This window comes from Gallus gallus, chromosome 10 (assembly GCF_016699485.2).
Source record: "Gallus gallus isolate bGalGal1 chromosome 10, bGalGal1.mat.broiler.GRCg7b, whole genome shotgun sequence".
Taxonomy (NCBI): Eukaryota; Metazoa; Chordata; class Aves; order Galliformes; family Phasianidae; genus Gallus; species Gallus gallus.
This window is the reverse complement of record NC_052541.1, coordinates 17,313,077-17,330,633: the sequence shown is the minus strand read 5'-3', so window position 1 is coordinate 17,330,633 and position 17,557 is coordinate 17,313,077. Positions and strand designations below refer to the sequence as shown.

General features: G+C 40.1%; 1 protein-coding gene across 4 annotated transcripts in view; it reads left to right on the top strand.

Moving 5' to 3' along the window:
* The window catches only part of CERS3 (ceramide synthase 3), a 57,075-nt gene that overhangs the window by 29,398 nt on the left and 10,120 nt on the right, over nucleotides 1-17,557 (top strand). For all 4 annotated transcript variants that reach the window (XM_046899078.1, XM_015292265.4, NM_001389572.2 and 1 more), the window contains 7 exons: nucleotides 2,008-2,126; nucleotides 5,848-5,905; nucleotides 6,777-6,827; nucleotides 8,100-8,192; nucleotides 8,416-8,544; nucleotides 10,139-10,245; nucleotides 11,635-11,791. In XM_046899078.1, the coding sequence (XP_046755034.1) occupies nucleotides 2,008-2,126; nucleotides 5,848-5,905; nucleotides 6,777-6,827; nucleotides 8,100-8,192; nucleotides 8,416-8,544; nucleotides 10,139-10,245; nucleotides 11,635-11,791 (714 nt within the window). The remainder of the gene's footprint in view (nucleotides 1-2,007; nucleotides 2,127-5,847; nucleotides 5,906-6,776; nucleotides 6,828-8,099; nucleotides 8,193-8,415; nucleotides 8,545-10,138; nucleotides 10,246-11,634; nucleotides 11,792-17,557) is intronic.

The following is a 17,557-nucleotide window of genomic DNA, read 5'->3' as shown; positions in this document are numbered from 1 at the left end:
CAGATGACTTAATCTATTTGGGTTTATGTTGCTATTCTGCTGACAAGGGTATATAGCATCCAAACCAGAAAATATGTTTAAGATGTTTAATTTTCTGGCATGCTCTTGTACGTTAGACTGTAAGAAGTATTTCCAATGAAGATCAATGCTTGATCTTCTTTAACTCATTCTGCCTGGAGAAAACGTCAGCTGATGTCTGTTGTTGGGAAGTGGTATCATATTTATTGCAAGTAGTAATACTGGAACACTGGGATGGAAGACCTTTGATCCGTTACATTGCTGCATACTTAATCCTAGCTTATGAAAGAAAGAGGTAATGCATAGGTTATTTCTTGCTGTCTATTTCTAAATTTGAACAAGTAAAAGATAAAAGCTGACATTTACCATCCCGAAATATGAAGCAACCTGATTGTTGATGAGAAACAGGTACCTTGCTGTGATTGCAGTCTCAGAAAGTTCATTTAATTGACTACAAATACAATTGCAGCATTCCTACACTGGTTTTGAAAAGAATGATGTGCTCAGCTGGTTATTAATACATGGAACTTTGCATTCTATCCTTGACTTTGTCTCTCTGTTTTTTTGGCCTCATTGTGAGGAGAAGTATTCATGTTCACACGTGAGCTCTTTTCTATCTGGGCAAGTGTCTTGATCTCTGCTTCATAACTTCCTCCTGCATGAATGCAGTTTGCCAATTAATCTCTGAAGGGAAGCACATTTGCATTTTCATACTTCTCAGTACACATAGAAGGAATTCAGGCTGCATCCTTTAGGTGTCTGGCTTAGGGACCAGTGTGTCTGAGAATGCATGCAGAGGCCTGGCTGCCATCTGAGGACATCTAGGCTCCATTTTCTGTAGAAACAAAGTCAGTATTCCTGTGTGACAGTGGAACACTCTTGAGCTAGCAAGACAAGCTGAATAGAGAGCCTGTCTTGTGTGCTGCACTCCCCAGCAGCTGAAGTGTCCTTTGCTCCAGTACCAGAGCTTTTTTCCAAGGGAAGGAGACCAAGTGAACTGGACTTACCTTGGCAGTAAGTGATGCTGCCACCCAGTATTTGCATACTAGCCTTGGGGTGAATTGCTTCCCTACAGGGGATGAGTTGAATGCTGCCTCAATTTCTACAGCAGCTCCAGGGCAGATCAGCCCACACCGTCTTCACTTTAGGATGGAGGAGAGGGAGGGAGCCTACAGGCTGCACGTGGAGCTCTGAGCACCCAGAAACACAGCTGTCACATGGCCAACAGAGAAAACAGCTCATTACCCTCAGCTCACCAGAGCTATAACCTTGTGCTTAGCACCTGACATAGCTGCACAGTGGAGTTGCTTCAACCTTCAGAGTACAGATAAAGTACAGACACTTGGCGGCCAATGAATTTTTACGCAGTTGCTCAAGCCTTAATTTATCTTTAGGCATTGAAAGAAGGCAGTCTGGATTTTGCTTGGTAAGATTAACTGACTTGCCCTGTTGCATAGCAGAACACAGATTTGAGAACAGAGTCCAGATCACTTTGATGCTATGTCTTACCTGAAAGACTCATTTAAATACAATCTAGCAATTATGTAATAAGATTATTGGATACACTGGTAATGTGTAGTGATGCATGACACTTCAGAAAGTTACCCTCAGCGAAACCTCTTGCTCAGCAGTAAAAGTTCATAGAATTTCCTAAGTTGGAAGGGACCCATAAGGATTGTTGAGTCCATAGGTGCATCTTTTAAATTATCAGAAGCCACCAGAAAAACAATAGCATGGTTTGTAGGACCATGCATTTCTTACCCACTTCAATAATATAAATTATTGTCCTAAAAATCCAGGATTTCTGTGAATGTCATTCAAAAGGTAAATTGGGAAACCTGCAAGTTAAAATGGCATGGATAGTTAATATTAGTACTATTTTTAAACGAAGATCTTACAGTGGGCGGGAAGCCAACCTGTGAAGTACAGAATCAGTGAAGATGACATCAGTGTAGGTTTTGTTGCTAATGCTATTACATTTTTCTGCAGTCAGAGATTCAAGGCCTTGCCAAAAAGTGCAACTGCACGGTCCATCTGGTGGAAAAGTGGTTTAGGAGACGACGAAACCTTGAGATCCCAACGGTGCTTCGGAAATTCCAGGAAGCTTTGTAAGAAGAGAACTCTTGTTTTGTTATTGATTTTTGTGTTGGGGAAACAAATCGGTGATTGAGGTCCTCAGATGCCTTCCTGGCTGAGGCTCATTTCCAGGAAGCTGGGTCTCTCTGGCAAGGGTTTTGGTTTGTGTTTGTGCATTTAGAAAGAAATCTAAAGGAGCTAGTAAGATTTCTCCAGACTTGTAGCTTAAAAATATTAGATTAAATATTCTAAAATATTTTAATTTTCTTCACTATTTAGGAAGGGACTTATTTGTAGGTTACTGCTACATAATGCTTGGTGAAAACATGTAGAGAATAGGAAAACATGTCTCTATCTGCCCGTAATCATAGGAGAACAAAAGTACTTACTCATTCTTGTTTAAATATGCATCTGTGCTGTCATCTTGGGATAATATTATGTGTCCTGAAGTTGGTTCAGGAACAGGAATCATGGCATCCTAATGAAGCAGTAGGTGTCACAACTTGAACACAAGGTACTATATGGAATGTGAGCTCAAATATGCCAATGAAAGTAGGCTGTTGAGCAATTCTGAGTGATAACGATGAACATGGAAAAAGTTTCGAATTCTCCTTCTGCATCTAATCATAAACCAGCAGAGCATTCAAGAGTCTTTTTTCACAAATCTGTGAGAAATTCCATATACGTAAACATTTTATGAATTAATTATTCCAGCGTTATCCAAAATCTCATACAAATTGCAAGTCCCCAAGTGAGCAGCACGGCTTTGCTTACATAGCTCATCCCTTTTCAATACTGTAATTTAGTATACTAGTGTAAAATACTTTCCTAATGTCCTGCCTATTTGGATTTTTAGCTAGTGTAACTACTTTGGCAGCAACTCACGTGACCATAATATTTAAGCTCTTTTAGTGTAGGTTAGCTTAAGGAATGAGGGTTAAAAGCTCAGAGTTTATCAAGATTATTTTCAGTGTCAATCAATATGATAATGATTTGATGATCTCCTCTGGGCATAAATCCAGTTGTTAGGCATTAGGTGTTTTGCTTTGAAACCTAACTGAGTAAACTGTCTTGGCAAATGACATCCATGTTTTTTTCTGTTGTTGTTCTGTGGCTGAGTTAACTCTGTTTGGCAAGTGACAATAAGATTTCCTACTGTTGATACAAGAGCTGCCTGCTGTGGGTCCATTCTTCTAGTTACACACAGCCAAAGACAAAAATTGAAACTTGCTCAGCAGCTTAAGTTAGAATGAAGCAAACAGGTTTTTCTTGTGCAATTCTGGAGACCTTGCTCTGCTCTTTGTGTCAGTGAACTTAATTGGACTTAATTTTCAAGGCAACAGAGAAGGAACAGAGCTATCCGATGTTAGCAGTCAGCATTATGACACTTTTGAAAGCCTGCAATCTCCAGGATCATTTTTATGAATCACAAGGAAGATGTGATGAGCCAGATCTAAACCATACTTAAGCTATTAGCATTCCCAGTTAAGCAACACTGAGGTTTGGAAAGGTCTTTGCATGAAACCTTCCCTGCCTTAAAAGACTCAACAGCCTTTAAATTCACCCACTGAATTATTTTTTGTTAGACTCAATTCAAGATAAAAAAAAAAAAAGAAATAAAGAGAAAACATTCCTGAAGTTAAATCAGAAAGATCCTTTTACATTGCTGTTGTGCGGTGCTGTCCCTGGTGGCCAGGTTCAGGGTTTATAAGGCACATTCTGCATAAAATTCTGTGAATTCATCCAAATTCTACTTGGGGCTTTGTTAACGTAATTCAGAAAGAAGCTTGGCTGAATGCAAAACGAGGTAGTGCTCATCTGGCAGTCTTATTCATATGATGAGTTAATCTGAAGCACTCTGAGTATTTAGTGCCAAGTGCTTTGAATATACATGCTTGTAGGGCTGGGGTCTAATGGTGCAGTCAGGAAGCTGCTGAAGCATGCATATTACACTGAACACAGAATCTCTTCTACGTCCATTGGATTGCTCACACCTCTTGCTGGAAATATGAGGAGAAATAACAGCAGAATCAGCCCTGTCTGGTCAGTCATGTGCCACAGTGTTTTTCCTAGCATCTCTCATTCAACTATGAGTGAGGTATTACTTATGAGTTCCACCCTCCCCTTCCATTTGCTTTCCTAATTTCTGCTGTTTTGTTTCTTTTTTTGTCTGTTATAAAATGTTTTTTCCCCTCATAATCTTAGGAGAGATGCTTTAAAGTAGAAATGTAAAATGATCATTTATCACCAGCGTGTTTTCTGGCACTTTTATAATTGCTTTTTGACTACTTCTGCAGGCGTGATGCATATTGCCTCATCTGGCCTCTACTGTCCCATGTACTCATTTTCTTTATTGTTTTTCTTGTAAAACATTGTCTCAGTCTTTGAACGTGTCGTTCTTTCACCTGGGACAGCCTCCAGGTAATGCAGGACTCAGAAGAGAGAGGCTGTTTCTACCAGACTCATTGTTTCTCAAATGACACTTCATTACCATTTGCCAAAGACCACAATCATCATTTTTATACATCTCTCAATTCATTAGTGCCAGTGAAAGCAGAGTTCTTGTCAAGGCTCTTTCTCCTTTTTAGCAACTCACTATTGTGGGAGGCTGCTTGCTGTTCTCCTTTGGGATGGCTCTTGTTCTATAAAATGTTCTCACCAAGTCTGGGGCCGTGTGCCTTTCTCTGTGATTGTGACCTCTCCCAGCATGTGAAGTTGTGCAGCATTTTCCTGCTGATCTTGAAGAGCTGCTCTGGGAAAGGTCAGGCTTGTTCCTGCAGAGCAGAAGAGGGCAAAGGAAGAAGTTTTCCATCACCTGTAGAGGTGGGAGTGGGAACGCTCCTACTGAGTCTCCAGCCACACCCAGTCCCAGGGACAGTACCTCCCACGCAGGTTCCAGAGTCATTACAACACTGATTGCTGGCTCCAAATCACAGCATCCTGCTCTGACACACATCAGCAACAGCACAGTTTCGATTCACTAGGATACACAGGAGCTTTTTTCCCCTTTGCGCACTTACCAGATCAGTGATGAAAATCTGAAAGTTTTATGTTCCTTGGTGGATATGCATTTAGACCACAAAAAGCTTACACCAGACTTAAATGCTAGTCAGAGGTTGAGGTTTATAGTTAATTCAGAGCTGTAGCAAATATAAACTTAACTGGTAGCTGTTGTTAAGCTTCATAGGGTTCCCCTGTTTTCAGCAGCTGGTGTTTTGTATTTTTTAACAACAAAAATCAGACAAAATCTACTCAGCAATTGAAGCAAGTTGTTGACTTTCACAGTGTTATTTACATTTGATCAGACTGGAAAGTACACACTCTGTGGCTGAAAGGTTTTCTAGTGGTAGAGAGCTATGAGATGTTCAGTCCAATGTGAATATTCTGAAGCAGTTGATACAGTATGTTTGATTACAGTGGGGTAATCAAACATACATTTTTAGGGAATTTATTAGATTTCCTATGACTTATCTTGGAGATCTTGTGCCTGGCTGGAGAGCTACTGCCATGATCCACAAGCAAGGGATCTGTGTTGTGATAATGTAAACTCACCTTTTTTTAATCAATTAATCAAAATATTTGAATGTTAATGCTTTAGATATAGCTAATACATAGCAACTGTAAGGGTAAAGTGTGAGGGCGCATTAGTGTGTAAATTATCTGTGATGTACAATGACCTTCTAAAATCTATGGAAAGAATTGATAATATCTATAAAAAATAATGTTCTTATTTTTTTCATTTTAATCTTGCAGCTGGAGATTTTCATTCTATTTCACATCCTCCATTGCTGGATTTATATTTCTGCATGATGTAAGTTAATCTTGCGAATATTTGGTATTATATTTTAAAATAAGGACTGATTTCTAGATATTAATGACGCCCATTGAAGCTCATACATTCTGATTAAAGTGGCTGTTTGGGTTCAGAGGTTTCGTGTATTTGATCTGTGTGATAGGCTGCAATATGCTCTGAAGTTCTAATTGGGACTTTAATTTTTTCTCATGAACTTACATGATTAATAATAAAATAAAATAATGAATAACCAGCATTGTTAAGAAAGGTTTACAACGTGCCTTATTAACACATACAAGTACATCACATGGCCATGTTTTTCTCAAAGGAAGCAGTACAACTTCTCTGGCAGCTCTTTTTGGGGTCACAGAAACAGTGCATTTTATGGCTATTTATTGTGGTGTTACTCCCAACTTCTGACTCAGCAGCACCAGAGAGAGTGTTGCTCATAGCTATAAGAGTACTGCCTGGGGTGTCATTAATGCTTCTCCTGAGCAACTGAACAGCTCTCAGTGTGTCTACGTTCATCTGGCTCTCCTCCCTAAACAGTTTATCATAATGAACCAGTGCGTGTGGCTGGTAAATACACTAAAATGTAATAATTGTGGCAACACATCTTGAGTAATTGCAGTAATAAAGCACACCCACTGCTTTGGATGATGAAATGATCAACTGGAATGTCTCAGGTGTCCTGAAAAGAAGCCAAAAAGCTGAAACTAATATGATAAACCTGAGATATAAGTTCTCTTTAGAAATTGCTGGAGAACAATTATCAAGAATATACTTTCTTAGCCTGTTCCACTTAGACTATGCTTAAGTCCTGAGAATTTTGAGTTAAGATGACGACTTATTGCTCAGCTAATCAGTCTGAATCATCTGTCTTTCCCAGAAGCCTTGGTTTTATGATATATGGCAGACGTGGGTTGGCTATCCATTTCAGGTGAGCTTTTTGGCATTGGTCCATTGGCCTCAGGGCGTTCCAGGTATTTCCCCATTGGAAGGGGTAATCTACAGAGGTGCTTCTCCCTCCCAGCAGGCATCACCTAGAGAGGTGTGGCACCAAACTCTTCTGCCATTTTTTGGTACCTCCAGCTGACTCCTTCAGGACTTCACCATGGTCTGCCCGTGCTGCACCGCAGCCCTCCGGCCCATCCCAGACTACCAGTTGTCCACAGCACTCCCTCAGTGTTTGAGGCTTCAGTGGGGAATCCTTTGGGTTGCACTAGTCCCGATGATGCTTTGAGGCTGAGACACTGCAGAGTAGCAGCATGCAGAGGGCTGCACCAAGCCTGTGCCTAGTAGTGCCTGGCAGACGTTGCTCAGTAGCACAAGTGGAGGGAGCCCTGCAGTGCTGTGGTTTGGCAGAATGTGATGCTCTACTCTGGGAAGGTTGCTCATCTGCTCATTACTTTTTTTTATTATTTTTCCTCTCCAAGTGTGACAAGGTTCTGATTTCTTCCTGAAGTATTTTACTAATTGTCCCCTAACAGATGGCTTCAAATGAACTGCCTTCTTGCCCACCTGTTAGAGGTTCTTGCATGCTGCTCCCTTCCTGTTTTGGTAAATCTGTGGCACATCACACCACCTTCTTGCTTGACTCCAAGCCAGGAGCCAAAAATAAAAAAGAATCCTGCCTCCTAGCTGGGCTTTCCCAGCTCCTTTTACTTGTGGGACCTGACAAACAAGCTCACTCCCTGCCACCTGGGAAACACGCTTAGCCAAGTGAGAAGCCAAGCCCTCTCAGCATCCTAGCCCTCTTGTGCCCTATATGGATACCTGGCATTCTAGTGTAAATAGATGACTTTTTCGGCCCTAAGATGTGTGAATATCTAAAATGTTTATTGTTTGCCAAAATGGAGAGCTTTGTTTATTTGCAGTTGTTTGTAATTAAATGCAGAAGCATGCTCTATTGAGTTCTCTGACAAAAGCACAGAAAAAAAGCACACTAAAAATTGGGGGTGGGGAAGGAACTAGAGAATCTTGGAGTTTGGTCTGAGTAAAGGTTAAAATATTTGGCTCCCAGAACATCCTTCATAATGAAGCCCAGAACGTGGATTTAGTTTAATTTTTATTTTCGGGCAAGACTCAGCAGAGGAGCAAAAAAAAGTGGGGAAAGGAAAAAAGAAGTAATTTCATTTGGCATTCACTTTTGCTACTCTCCAAGTTAACTGATTTTGTTTTTTAATAATTTTTTTTTTTAATTTATTTACAGACTTTGCTGCCATCTCAGTATTGGTACTACATGGCTGAGATTAGTTTCTACTGGTCTCTCTTATTTACACTTGGGATCGATACCAAAAGAAAGGCAAGTGGTCACGCTAAAGAAAAAGTTGATAAAAGCACTGTCCTGATACTGGATTTGGTGCAGCCACATGAGGGCAGCATCAGCCTATCCCTGGCACACCCGCTAACTTCCCTGGTCTCATGGCTGTCAGGGTCCCTCTCTGTGTGTGACAGAGTATCCACACCCACAGGGAGACCCTCCGGAGCTGCACTTGCATGGCTCCACTTTTTTTATTTCTCCATAGGATTTTTTGGCTCACGTCGTTCATCACTTCGCAGCCATTGGGTTGATGAGTTGCTCTTGGTGTGGCAATTACGTGCGTGTTGGAACACTGGTGATGTTTGTGCATGATACTGCAGATTTCTGGCTTGAGGTAACGATGACCTTCTTTTTTAATTATTTTTTCTTTCTTTTTTTTTTCTGTTATCACCCAGGTTATGTTCAGTGATGTTTTAATCTCTTTGCCATGAGTTTCATATGTTCCCTCCCTATTACTACAGAGACATGGCTTTACAGTCATAAATTGTAAGATAAAAAAAAAATTCAGAAAATTTAAGCTGATATTCTGTTACAGAATCCATTATGAGAAAAAAAGAATAAGAGAAGTTCTGCAGTACAGTACAGGGACTGGAAATGCAGTTGCCTCCCTGGCTTATTCTTGTTTCATTGTTAAAGTTAGACCAAGTTGGCTAGCCTGCGAACAGCTTGTCGTGATACCAATTCTCAAGCAAATTTAGCAGGTAGAAGCTTGGCTACTTCTTCAAGCTGTATTAATTTTGTCAGCATTCACACCCCTGTGTTGACCCAAGGGCTATGTCTACCTCATTCAGTTCTGGCTGGAGATACTCAAGCTGACTGAATGAGATACCACAGGTACTGGCAGAAGTAAAGTTTCTCCATCTCTTGACTAAATATCAATGTTCAGTAATGTTTTAAGATTTCTCTGTGCACAGTTCTGTGATGATGGAGACCTGCTGCTGGGTTTCTCAAAAGACAAATTTTCTCTGTGGTTCCTTTAACAGCATTACTCTGGTTTTATAACACCAGGATTCAGAACACAGTTTCACAGCCTTTTTGATAGCAGTGCCAGTGTACTCCTGCAGGCTGTTGTCTCTCACTACTCATTTCTGCTCCTAATACACTTTCAGTTGTGTTGGAGCAATTAATTGTGGGGTCACACATTTGGGACCAATCATGATTAAATGCAGGCTTTTGCTGGGTTACTTTTAATCCTTAACTGTTTTGTGGTTCAGTTCACTGTAAGGCCCTTACAATCAGTTATACCAACAATTGGAACAACACCACTCAGATGCAAACTGAAGTTGGCTGACTCTCAAACAGTGTTTAAGCTGTTTAAGACTGAGGCTTGGCATCTGGAGCTTGTGTTCACTCCTGAGATCAGCTGTTTTGCTTGACAGTGCCCTGGGTGATTCCTCAATGAAACATGGGGAGTTGCACGTTTCAGCTAGGGGAGAAGTAGAAAATATGATCATAACTAGTGAAATGGAAACTGAAGCTAGGACCTCCAGCCCTCAAAAAGGAGGGTAAGAGCTGAATTTAGGGACAGAATGCATACACCAGAATGCTGGTGTACAAATGGTCACTGCTGCTCCTGAGTGTGTAGATAAGGCCAGCAGCTTCACTTTGAATCTGGTACAGCAGTGAGGGATGAACCTCTATTTTCAAGAGCACTTCATGTTTTCGTGACACATCTACGTTCGTATCTCAGAGCTGTTTTTTCATCTTTTCATACCAAATCCTATCTCTCAAGATTAAAGGAGAAATATAAACGAAGAATCTGTTTTGTTGGTGCTTTATTAGGTATTAGTAAACTGATTGCTCTGTATGTCAAACAGGGAGGAAACCTTCTTCCTCCAAAGGGAAAGATAAGTTCTTGTTTATGAAAATGCAGAAGTGAACTTATTTCAGGGAATATTTGTAATATGTTTGATTTGTATTCAACACAGGCAGCCAAAATGTTTAATTATGCTCGCTGGGAGAAAACCTGCAATTTACTCTTTTTCATCTTTTCTGTCGCATTCTTCATCACAAGAATCATCCTGTTCCCCTTCTGGTAAGCAATATTTAACACAGTCACGACCTTTTATTTCATTCCTGTTTCCATTGAGAGGTTAGTAGTGGTTGTGATGGGTAAAGAAGAGCAGTAGGTTCTACTTTGAACAGAAGAAGCTGGCCTTCTTCATTATTGTTTACTTCAGTGCCCATAATTCTATTCAGCATTTTAGTAAAAAAGACATATAGTTCAGTAAAAAATAGTTTTAAAATTAGACACTTGAAAATATGCTAACTCCAATAAAGGGTTTAAATCTATTATTTAACTTCACTGCATAGTTAGTAGTTAAATGCTATGAGATCCTGTGTTTTTGAGGGGGGTGAGCTACCTAAGAAGAGGAACTCATTGTCCCTTTCATTCCTATCCTCCTGCTGGAGCTGCGAAGTCAGAGGACAGTCTTTCCTCTATGAGTGCAGTCACTTTTTCTTTTAGTGTCTTTTCAGTACCTAGTTCTTGGGTGGTACCTTGCATCACTTGCCTACATAGGGAGCACTCAGAAAAGTTAAGGTGAACCCATGAATTTACAAAGTCTGTGCATGTAAATCACAACTTGCTGAATGCTCGCATGAATTTGGACTTCTATGATTTAATCTGCTTTGGAGTATCCACACGTGTGCTTAGTGTGCTTAATGCTTAACATGTTCAGCTTCCAAAAAGTGTTTAATGTGTTTCACATCCAGGGTTTCACAGATTTGCTCTAAATTACTTTCATGCCCCTCCCTGCATGTGGACAAACCCTCAGAGACACAAGCTGGTTAAATTAGTAGTTCTGAACACTGATCAGCACAAGGTTTTAATTTCCTGTAGTATTCTTTTTAAAAAGACATCAGCATTTCTGCTTTCTTGTTATTTTTTGATTAACTGCACAAGTGATCTCCAATCATTTTGCTTCGCTGAGCTTCTTGTTCTTGAGCTTGGAAGCAAAACGTGATGAGATTAAACGGACTCAAAAAGCCCAAAATAATACAGAAGAATTGAAATCTCAAGATGGACAAAACACGTGTTAATTAACAAAGAGCCCCGTTGCAAAGCCTGCAGGATTTTCTCTGAATGTGGATTTCAGATTAGAGAGAATTTGCATGAAAAATGGCATAGTCTAGCTATGCATATTATATAGACCACACAGAGCTCAAGATTAAGAAATATATTTCCATTCCTATTTAGAATACTTTCATGCAAGACTCGAATTTCTTACCTTCTGAAGTCTGCATTTAGGTAGAGATACATTATATAGGTAAGCCACAGCTTGTTAATTAATCTGTAACCTTTGCAGAGATTTTTAATATTTTTGTGTAAAGAGTTAATCAGTTTGGAATGTGAAAGTAGAAATTGCTTTAAATAGCATAGAAAAGGAACTTTGCATCCTAACAATGACCTTTGTTTTTTCAGGATTCTGCGTGCCACGTTGTATCAACCTACATTCTACTCCACCACTCCAGTCATAGCCTATTTCTTATTCAATGGGCAGCTATTGATCCTTCAAGGCTTACATTTATATTGGGGTTACTTGATCTTCAAGATTTTGAAAAGGTTCATTTTCTTAAAGGTAAGCAATTTTGCCTCAGGGAAAGATTTGTGAAGTATCAAACACATACTAACACCTTCAATAGATTTACTTGGCATTTCTTATTGTTTTCCAGAACTTTCAGGTCAGTGTTCTTGTTAGGGATCTACTAAGTATAGAGATGTTCAAATGTGCTTTCTCCCTTCCAAGTTCACATGTAAGATCACAGATCAGAATATCAAAACTTCAGGTACAGTTTTCTGGGTTGTTTTTTTTTGGCCTGTATCTGATGTTTTACTCTGGTAAATGAGAAGTGAACTCTCCCAAAAGCTGGAACCCAAAGGTGGTATGGAACTCTTGAAATTCCTGTTTTTGAAGTGGAAGTAATTTTTTTCTCCCTGGACTTTATAAGAACAATAAAAAAAAAGAAGAGAAGTGAGTGCTGAGATCTTTATATCCTACAGAAATCTCGTGGTTAAAGTGCTTCAGGCTTCTCTAAATCTGAGCTTGGTGATACTTGAGCACTCTTTTTGGACGTAAAAATCCATACAAAGCTTATCCAACACTATATTATGACATAATGAACTACAGTCCTATTCAACTATGACATACAAATAGATCATGCTTAAAGCTCAAAGGCTTTTTCTTTTATTTTCAAAATGGCTTTTTAAAAAGTCATAGTTTTGCTGAAGAAGTCTCGACGTATTCGATGGAGTAGTAAGTGCAAGTTTGGGACTGTCATAGCCAAATTTATCTTGTAGAGAAGGCTCATATGGGAAAAAGCTGTAGAGAAAACTTTGCTGCAGTCTCGGCCTTTGGAGAATGTCTCAACATTTGGCATACTTTGCTAATTAAGGTGAAATATGCTACTGAAAAATGGTATTTCTTGTGATTATCAAGACAAAAAACATTACTGAGCTGACTCTACTTTTATCTGAAGCAGCTAATGTTGTGAAGGATCTTAAAGAAATAGAGAGATTCCTTTCTGCCTATATTATTCATCGTTTGACTACTAACTGAAACTATCCTGTGCTTTACTTTCTGGAAATAACTAGCAATGAACTCCGTACAAATGCAATTATACACAATTTTGCTGCCCAGGCATGGACCCTATCATTTCAATAACATCCTGACCCAAGCCTCTTTGAAGTTGATGGAAAGACTGCTGCTGATTTTAATAGTACTGGATGAAATTCTAAAATAACAGCCAATTACTCTGGCTATCACTGCAAATGAAAAAGAGTCGAGCTGAATATCTTCATTCTCAGTCCAAGCTTATTCTGTAGTCTGAGTACTTCCATACCCTTAATTTGTTTATTAATTTCAACCAAGCTGATAAGACACCCCTCAGAAAAAACTAGTCATTTTAAACAGCCTTTTTGAAAGGAAAAGTCCTTTGAGTTTTTTCTTTAGTTTTCCTGTTGATCTGTTTATATGTCATGACCGTGAAGTGCAAATTGTAGATCGTGGTATTTTAGGTTTGGTCTTGCTTTGATGAAGGGGCCCAACTAAGTGATGAAATGCAATGACCAATTCAGTGCAGCTAGCCTGGTAATCCATTATGATTGTTTCCAATGGTTTGGCTTTGCAGTGTGCCAGATGGTATTTTTTATTCCTCAAATGATGGTAGCCGGAACTATTTGTGCTTTGTTTTGCCTTCCGTTCATCCCACTGAATTCTCCAGATTTTGACCAGGGTCTGGATGAGAAGTTTCTTGATTAGGCGCTTTGAAGGATGATTTTGTTGTTGTTCATTTTTGATTTGTGCTTTATTTAAAACTGGCTTCTCAAGAAAGTTCAGGCAATCAAGTTAAATTTCTGTTTGATCCCACTGGCCAACCTCAGCCTCATTTGAGGGCATTCATAGATTCATGCAAGTCTTATGAAAATAACTGGAAATTAAGGAGACTCATTGTCTTCCCTAGAAGAATACAGCACTGACAAGCTCTACCCTTGTTAGAGAGCAAACCAGTGAACGTCAAGGAAAAATCTGTACAAGCAACGTCTTGCTTTGTTCTGCTTTTAAAACATATTTTATGTATCCTTAATTACAGTTATTTATGGTCAGGCTCATGGAGTGTTAGTGTTTTACTTCTCATTTCTTTTTTTGACTGTGGCCTTGTCTCTGCACTGAGCTGGAGTTTGTCCTTCATATTTCATTGTAATTTGGCATTCTGACTTGCTGTCCAAATACCTGTTAGGATTCAACAAAATTAGCCACACTGACCAACATATCCTGCCTGCCTTTAATACCCAATCTTATAAAATATCACTAAAAATACAGTTCTGTTGAGAAATAAGCATCTAAAGAAGGAAGGTAAAGAGAAGGAAAGAACAAATGCTTAGCCACTAGGACTGAGGATGTTTGACTGCAGAATAGGGAAATTTGTACTTGGGTACAAAGAACTTGGGTATGGGTCCCACAAGAAGTGCACATGAGGCTACTGAAGAATTTGCTAATGAAAGCAGTGTGGCTGAAACAGTACCAAAAGAAGCAGAAAACCAATTCCATGTGAATAATTAATTTGTAGAAGTTTGGTAACATTTTCAAAGCATTTCTGAGGAGTCAAATTTGGGGGTAAGTAGATTGATAACCTGAAATAACATGAAATTAGAAGTGGTTTGTATTCCATATACTGCATTCTTTGTATGCTGAGCTTGAAATGAGGGTGGGCCTTCTCGCACGGCTCTTGTAATGAAAACAAGAGAGCTTCCTCTGCGTTGCAGCCAAGGAAGAGAAGGGCTTTGGCATAGTAATTCATCCATACTGGTTGAGGTTTTGTGAGCGCACTGCAAAAAGTCTTCAGATACCATGGTTAAGAAGACATTACTAGAGCAGCCTATATAAGGCCATCCTGCCCTGCCTGATTATATGCCTTTGTAAGGGGCAGAAATGCTTTATTTTGAGAGAAGACATTTTTTGTATTAGTCATTGCAAAAAAATGGAAAAGCACCAAGCCGGCATCTCTACCATGGAATTTTCATTCCTTATACAGCTCTCTGAGAAGATGGTTTCCAAATAACATTTTTACAGTGGCAGCAGCAGCAGGCCTAGCCCTTTTCAGTCTGCATGACTTCAGCTGGCTTGCATGTGCAGCCTGTTTTCCATAGCGGTGGCAAACTTGGCTGTGAAAGCAGGCAGTGCCTCCAAAACTGTAAAGACAACTTGGAAAAGAATGGTGTTTGTAAGGCTGCATTTTTATACCAACGCATTTGTCACAGACGTACTCCGTGCAAATAGCTGCTGCTATTTTAGTGAAGTAGCAGCAAACCATTATACTTGTGTTAGGAGGGTTTTGTTTCCCTGCCCAAGACTTCTTAGCCCATTCAGAAAATGGACAATTTTTAATGTTTTTCGTGAAGGAAGTTAGCTACTTTAAATGGAAAAATGAAGTCATGATGTAACTGGGAATAGGGACTGATGTGTAGCTGTATGAGCATTAAAGAAGCTCAGAGGCCACCAAGGGAGTCAGGATTTTGTCAGTGTCCTCCATGCCTTGAGCCACCCTGCACTGGTGGGGTCACCAGTGAACAGCAGTGCGGTGTAGCAGTTAACATGGCCTGACATCCTTCCAAGGGCAGGTGTCTCCTGGTGGCATCCTGGCCCACATCATCAGCCTGTCTGAAAGCCAACAGGCTGCAATGCATTTGTTTTGAATGGACAATGCTGTTGTCTGTTGTTGAAGCACGGGTTAAAGGACCTGCCTAGGTCAGATGTGAAACATGGGATCTGGTGGGGAGTGTTAACAAGAGGGTCCAAATCTCCAGGATGTCACATACCCACAGAGTTTCTCCTGCTGTTACTCAAAGGCACCCACAAAGCAATGTCCCAGCTTGCCTAGAGCTGCAGGTCACGATTCAGGCTGTGACACAAGGCTTTGTTAAGGACAGGAGTTAGCAGAGAAATGACATCAGCAGTGAGGTGGTAGCTTTCTTCCATGCTTTACTCTTCCTCCTCATGTAGAGACGGCTTTTTTCTTGCACTGGGTTGACAGAAGCTCTTAATCTCAGCTGCCACCTCCTCTGCCCCAATAAAGGGGACAATCTCTATCTCTCTGCAATAACTGCTCAGCTGACCTGCTTCACAAAAAAGAACTTGGCTAGAAGTCTTGTCATCTTCCTCCTTGTAAACACCGCAGCCAGAGATGAATGAACATGAGAAAAAAGGAAAGATGGGTGCAGAGGGTTCTGCCCTGTCCCTCTGCGCCCTGCTGGCTCAGGATCAGGATCAGTTTCAGAGCAGCGTTGCCCTGAAACTTGCCATCCAGGAATGCCCTAACGAGTGGGAAATCCATGGCCGCAAAGTAAGCTGTGCTCAGCTACTTTGCATTAGGAAGCTCTTTGTTTCTATGGAGTTAAACCTGAGGGAACATGAATATTGAATTTTTCAAATCAGAGGTTGTTCTTACACTGGAAAATGTAAATAATAATAATAACACCTGAATACAAACCCAAATGCCCTTTTTGATAGAACATTGTATGAGCTTCTAAGTGAGATATAGGCATGTAAGCCCTTCAAGGTCGGACCTGCAGCCATTTATGCTAGATCAGCTCTGCAGTGGGAGGAAGAAGGCCGTTTTTCAGTGTGATTCCATTTCCAGCTAGGTCAGGCAATCGCAATGTTAGCTGCTGGCTGCCATCTTGGTGTCCAAGGCCTTTTGTTGCTAGGAAACTCCGTGTGTTTCTGTAATATTGTTCAATTACATGGTTAAATTACCCACTTGTATCAGGTTTCAAGCACCACTGAAACATGTCTAGTCATCATGTCTGCACATATGAGAATATTTTAGGAAAATTGAAAAAACATATAGAGAAGTATGTACATGTGCACTGACTTAAAATATCTCGCCAGGAAAATCCATGGAGATTAAACGTTTTGTTTCCAAGGTCAGAAAAAGGGAGCGAATGACAGCAGCTTATAGCCACGTTATTATGGCAAATTAAGATGTAAAATATATGTTAAAACCATTACAAATTGAGTTTAAGGTTTTGAGACTACGGTGTTTTAAATCTTGAAAGTATGTGTAAGTTGTAGGAAATGGGCATGGTGTCTGCATGACTCAGATACTTCGGGGCTGATGCAAAGCCCATCAATGGCAAAAGGTAATGGCAGGCTTTTTACAGACTGTAATGTTACCGGCAAGGTATTTTCTTACTCTTTGGTTTTGTTGCTGTCAGACTGTCCTAAATGAAGGCTAAGAGCTTCTTACTAATTCAGCTTTGGTTCTTTCCTGTTCCTAAGGAATAAGAGGCCCGTGAGGTCCTGCACTTCTGTAAACCAGGTTTTGTGGACTTGTGGCTTTCTTGAAGAAAGACTTCAGTATTCCTTTGTTTTGCAATCATTAAAAAGGGTTTTTAAGGGTTTTTGATTGGACATATTCTTGTCCGTGGTTTATTTGTTCCTTACTCATTCCAACTTCCAAGGGAACGGTGAGTGTTAATGTTTGAAGAATGGTGCATGGCAGTGTAAGATAGCTGCAAATGATAAGAAAATACAATTTAGGGCTGTCATAAGAGCTGTGAAATACTTGTGCTGCTGCTGCTGCCAGCACTCATTCTTCAACTTTGGCATTTTGTGCTGTCTGAAGGCTGTTCTTGTAGTGAGATACCTCTACCAGTTCAAGTTAACTTTCTTTCCTTCTTTCTCATGTACTCATATTGGGGTGCCAGCACAGCCCTTGCCATGAATATGGTTAGCTGTATAATGACTCCTGAAATCAGGAGTCCTTTTCTGCATCAAAATGAGGTTTACCAGTAATGCTGCATTCCTAAAAGCGCGCCCGTGGGCTCACATAATTCATGTGTTTTA